Source organism: Phaethon aethereus, assembly GCF_964289735.1.
Source record: "Phaethon aethereus genome assembly, chromosome: 11".
In the NCBI taxonomy this organism is placed as follows: Eukaryota; Metazoa; Chordata; class Aves; order Phaethontiformes; family Phaethontidae; genus Phaethon; species Phaethon aethereus.
This window is the reverse complement of record NC_138587.1, coordinates 19,591,184-19,597,183: the sequence shown is the minus strand read 5'-3', so window position 1 is coordinate 19,597,183 and position 6,000 is coordinate 19,591,184. Positions and strand designations below refer to the sequence as shown.

At 40.0% G+C, this 6,000-nt stretch overlaps 1 protein-coding gene across 2 annotated transcripts in view; it reads left to right on the top strand.

Annotated features, from left to right (window-relative positions):
• Window positions 1–2,294: 2,294 nt before the first annotated feature.
• DCAF1 (DDB1 and CUL4 associated factor 1) overlaps window positions 2,295–6,000 on the top strand; it is a 49,352-nt gene continuing 45,646 nt past the window's right edge. For both annotated transcript variants that reach the window (XM_082004473.1, XM_082004472.1), the window contains exon 1: window positions 2,295–2,695. In XM_082004473.1, the coding sequence (XP_081860599.1) occupies window positions 2,586–2,695 (110 nt within the window). In that variant the 5' untranslated portion in view covers window positions 2,295–2,585. The remainder of the gene's footprint in view (window positions 2,696–6,000) is intronic.

Below are 6,000 nucleotides of genomic sequence, written 5' to 3'. Positions count from 1 at the left end.
GATATGAGAACTGTGGAAGTAGGTGCTTCTGAGGTAATTTTTTACTGTTGCTGCTTTCTGCTGTGCCATCTAGAATAGTCAAGTTTATTTGAATAGGTTGGGAGGGATAAGCCTTTGGAATAGAGAATTGCCTTGGTGAGACATTTACTTTCATTACTGCGTACCTATAGAAAGCGTGGCATTTTCATGTTTTAACTTTATTTTGGGCAAATAGTTGTGTGTCAGCACCAGTTATTTAGACCCATAATGTGCTTTTAAATACCCCAGGATTTAGGGACAGCTGGGATTTTTCTGTTTTCACTTGGTTATGGTATAGCGCTGGATGTCCCAGAGGGCGATGTGAGCAGAGCCTGTGGTCTTCCTGACTGGAACTTTGCTGACCTGTTGCAGGTACTGCTGGACCTTTCTTCTTTTCTAGCTGGAATACTTAAGGGTTGTTGGGGGAAGTACACTGTTCTTCAGATTGCAGGAGAGCCTGTACAGGCCTTATACAAGCTCTGGGGTCACAAGGTACTTTTTTCTATATCCCTTGGGTATAGAATCAAGGTGGAGATGTCTGAAATGGTTGAATGCAGATACCGTTACAACACTTGTATTCTGAGGCTCAGAGCAGATTTGTCTGAATGTTCGTCTGTGATATTTAAAAGCTCAGAAGTGCTGCTGGCAAGTGTTGTTCAGTTAATGAAAAAGGGAATGGAGCTTTATGAGCTTGGAATAATAGTTTTCCTTTTCAAAGGTGTTTTGGGGTGTGTATGTACAATCTCGTTATGTTTTGTTGCCTGCATTTAGGTAGTGTTTTTTCTGAAGCGTTTTATGCGTTTGCATCAATTTCCCCGTCTAGTTCTGTGATGAATGAATAATGAATGCTCTAGATAAAATCATAATTACTTGTCATTTAGAAAACATCATCTTTCTTTATGCTTGGGTAGGCTTTTTGTTAGCATATGCTCATTTCATAGTACTTATCAAAAATAGTGTTCTTCAGACTGGGTGTTTTGTAGTCACAGGCTTATTTTATTGTAGTCTTTGGGTGGTGATTTTTGTGCAGTTTCTGCCAGTTTCATCTTCAGCCAGATGATCTTCCCCTGTTGTCTCCCATTTAACTAACCAGTCACGATACATTAATTTCAGAAGCATCTGTGAAACAGGAGGTAGAGATGTAGGGTTGCTCATCCATTCCCTGAATGACAAAAAGTTTTAAGCAAAGTAGAGGCATCCAACACTCAGTTAAACATGGTGATGAACTTGGGCTATAAATACTGAGGTAATCTATGTTGACCTATGGTTCCCTTTATAGTCTATCATTTGACTGATTCCTGAATATGTATTTCAGGAGTTGGTGTGTATGTCACTGTCTTAAACATACCTGTATTTAACGTTGTTTTGGAAAGTTCTTTCTCTGGGTCAGTTAGGACAAATGGATATTTTATCTCATGGCAGATGGATATTGGCCATGTTATGGCTAATGACATGCTGGAAATTTTTTTGCATTTTTGGATGTGAAAGAATTTCTTTTGCTTCAATTTCTCCCCCAACCTCCATCTCCAATACAAGGTCAATTTATAAATTCAGATTGGGTGTTCCTTCCTCCAGAAGTTACAACTCTTCACAGCAATCGCAGTCTGTCAGGTTGAAAACTAAGGGCATGGCAGTGTTGTGAGACAGATTGTGTTCTAGTTTGGTCTGTTGATATTTCTAGTAGATTTTTATAAGACTGACGAAAATTGACACCTGGAAATATAGAGGCTTAAACAGAATCTAGAGTAATAGTTCCCTTCATTAAATGGTACCTTAACAAGTCACTCGGTACTGTAGAGGGATCCCACTTTTGAGGATGGTAAGATAAGTCTTCCGTCAGCTGCTGTCTTGCAAGCAAAGGCTGATAAACCTGAATTGCTCCAGTGCTCCCTCCTGTGATCATTCTTCCTTTGTACTAGAGCTACTGACTGCTCTTGGGAACCTTGAACAAGTAACGATGCGGCAACCTGCTCTGTTTCCCAACTACCACCCTTAGTGCTCCTGCCACTGCCCGCAACTGTGCAGCACTGCTGCCTTCTGCCTCCTTAGCAGTGTGAAGCTAATATGATTCTTGGCACTTTCACTGCTGTCTGGAGGGTGTTAAACTGGAATAATGACACTGGTCATAATCTTGCTGCCCTAGCTTTGTTGTTTCTTGAGTAAATCCCTGAGCAACAGCAAAGGACTCTCATGGAATTGAGGTAGAGTTTTAAAAAACTTCAATACTGAACACAGTTGTGGTTAGGTGTGCATACTTCCCATGATGGTCAGGGTTGTCATACACCAGTTAAGACTTGTGTTCAAAGTATGCGCATGTTCTTTATTATTCGGGCAGAGGACCAAAAAAACCTTCCAGCCTTGAAAGTGAAGTTCAGCAGTATTCTGTCGCTTAATCTTCTCTCTTCTCACTCCTTGTTGCTGAGTATTTAATTTCCTCTTCCAAATGACTTGCAATCTTTCATTTAGATTATTTCAATGAATACAGCAAAACTGTGTGGGGTTTTGTGCTAATTTTTCTGCTTTTTTTTTGTTTTTTTGTTGTTGTTATCTCTGCCTCAGGCTAAGCCATGACTTCAGGATCTGGGCATGTGGACTCCAAGGCTGAGCTCACTGCTTTGCTTGAGCAATGGGAGAAAGAACATGGCAGTGGGCAAGACATGGTCCCTATTCTCACCAGGTAAGATATTAAATAAATTCCTAAATCTGAATATTTGAAGTTACTTGACAGCAGCTTTTACCAGCCTTGTCCTTGAGGTTTTTACATACCTGATTACCTGCTGGCAATTAATTTTCTTTGGTCTGAAAGTTGAACTGTAAGTGTTGTGTTTAAATACACACAATTTTTGGTAAGGAATTTATATTGCAAAGATCTTTCACAGGCTGTCTCTAAAACATTAATTTAATTCTCTGAAATAATAGGAGTCAGGACAATCATTAAGTAGTTGAAATAACTTTGGTATCTTTACCTTGTAAAATGTTGATCAAGATTGAAAGCTTTGAGAATGTTGTTCCATCAGAGTGGTGGTGTGGGATTTGTGATCATAGTAACATTGGTCAGATATATTGGGTGAATCAAGGGTGTTATACTGAGAAGGTTTTATTGAAGTTCATAGGGCATGTTTAAGGTGAAATTTTAGAACTTGATTAATTTTTTTAAACTGGATGTTGATTGACTGGCATTGTATTGTATGTGTAATGATATGTCCCTGGACATACAAATTATTTTTAGGAGATATGTAGGTACTACTAACACCATTCATTATAAGACTTCTTCTATTACAAGAGAAACATTTGAATTATCAGTTGCATTTGTGGTTTCCCAACCCAGGCCTCTCTTGGATAAAGTGATATTACTCTTGCTTTAACAGGAGATTCACAGAAATTCCACCCAATTCCTCCTCGTGCCTCTGCTGGCAGACCTGTGGCCTGCCTAGTATACGCAGAAGGACTTACTGCACTTGTACGTTAAGAGCAATCCAGGGTTCTGTACTGCGCTGCTCTACGTTGTTGGGTCAGGCAAGTCAGTGCACAGATTCTGAGCTGGCACTAGGTAGAAATAAAAGGAATCTGGTGGAGCATCTTTGCACAGATCTGTGCTGTGCCTCACCTAGTGGGCACAACTTTTTTGCTGTTCTTGCTATGTTTTAAAAATAGCAGCACAGAAGGAGGAGATTAGCAGCGGAAAGCCAATCATAAACACTTGAAAATGAGTAGGTCTCTGGACAATCGCAAGGCATGTTTTGGTGTATCTTTGCATATTGTCTGATTGGTCTCTTGAAGGAAACGTGCTATTTCCAGCCTTTTTCTCGCAGGCATAAACAGCAGAAATTTACTATAATCTAAGAAATTTAAAAGAAATTTAAATTAAACATGTCTTTTCTTGTGTTTATAGCAGTCTGGCACTTCCTGCTCCCTCTCAGCTTCTTGAGTTCCGTACATTATTTATGCCCAGACAAGTCTGGTAACTATCTTTTGGTTCTCCAAGGTCTCCGTACAGCAGGCAGAGTGGTTACAGATGGTGAAAGCTTGGGTATTTTGGCTTTAGTGGAGATAATACAGATTTATTTAAGGTAGATAGCAAGGGGACTTATTGGCTCTGGCAGAAGTTGGATTTACAGTGCTTCAGGTATCAGTGAAAGCCATATGTCTGTCTGGAGTAGAGGGTTTTGGATACAGCCTAGGTTTACAAGAATTTGCTGGAAGAGATGCTAGGAATCCTCACCAACTGGAGCTTGTGTTAGCTGATGTCCTGAGGCAGAGTAGCGCCCTTTGCATGTTGTTTTGGACTTAAGGCAGAAGCAGCTGTGGTCATGCTTGTTGGTGAGTGATGTTTTTGCTACTTCCTTCTGAGCTAAACAGAAGAAAACTTCCCTGCGTGATTCCGGGCCTGTTAAATGTGATGCCGAGGCTTGCAACAGGACAAGAACAGCAACAGTGTAGCTTATAGGCCACAGGGGAATTGTCATTTCCAAATAAGCTCGTTTTCTGGATTTACAAAACTCTGGAGTGTCAGAAGGTATGAATTGAAGAAATTGTTTGGAAAGCATCTCAGCAGACAACAGATATTTTTTATATATATATATTTAATATATATGTTTTTCAAAAATATTGTGAATTGAAATGATCCTGCAAAGAGCATTAATTCATAGTCTGGATGCAAGTAGTGTTCAACCATTCCGGCAAATCCTGGGAGTCAGATCCTTCACTGCATCCCAAGAGCCTCTTTCGTAAAGGGAACAGATCAGCGTACTTCATCTTCACAAACCATGTGTGTTGTGGTTTGGGATCATAGAGCATGTTATGCTGTTGCAATCTGTTGTAAAGGCTTAGGTTGGTCATTAATGCCAAGTGGTGGCATAGAGCAATTTTAGGATGGCTTTATATTATGCCATCTAGATCACTGGGAGTCTTGCAAAATTGACATACATCTATGTATGCCACTGCCCCTTCCTTCCCCAGCCCCAAGGTGAGCTCAGTTTGTGGCAAGTGAAAATGAGGATCTGACTAACTTTCCAAAGGTGATCTCAAAGACAGCTGTAAAGAGAAAAAAAATTAGTCAGAAGTAGGGGGAAGGAACCCCTACTCCTGTGTAAAACCTAGATCTTGTGAGCAAACTCTGAAGTGGGTGGAGAACCAATACAATGCCAAGTAATGAAGGAAATCTCAAAACCTGAATAAAAGTTCAGTGTTTTTGTTAAAGCTCTGTGTACTGTATGTCTATATTATGAGGCAGGAGTGAACTTTGTTAGTTATTTGACTCTCCTGTGGCTTCAACTGAGATTTGACAAAGCTGTTCTAGATAGATTCATCCAAGTTGCTTCACAAACCACCTTTATATGTGTTACTTAAAAGAAGGTATTATAAGCAAGTTTAATTTTTTCTTTTTCTTTTTGAAAGTCAATTTTAAAGAGGCAGTGCTTTTTTATTTTGGTCAAACAATTGTGACTAATTGTCTCAAAAACGCCTATAATTGGTGATTCATGTGCTTGTTTCATCTAGGCTGTGATAATGTTGTTGTCCCTGAAACCACTCAGCAGCTTCAGCTGGCACGCTGTTTGGCTGCCTATCTAAACAAGATGGACTCATAAGAATGTTATGCTCACTTTACATGCTGCTTGTCTGTCCTTTCTGGCACATAATCAAAATGCTGATTATCACCTAAAAAGACGTGACAAGTCTAGGGTGCAGCTTCTCAACTCCCCACTTCTCCCAGTTGTCTGTCAGCAGGCACCCCTCAAGCTATTAGTTTTCATGGAAAAAAATGAGGAGCTGGCAGTGGAGTATTTGAGTAACTTGCTTTTGCCAGAAACTCATGAGAGCTCAAGCTGTGCCACCTGTTAGCAAGGGACACAATTTGCATCTCTTCACATTCAGGCTTACTAAAAGTAAATATTGGAACCCCACAGGATAAACAGTTTGCCTAAAGGTAATTGTCAGATCAGAGACAAGCAGGAAAGTTCTCTGCTCATTCCTGATAAGCCA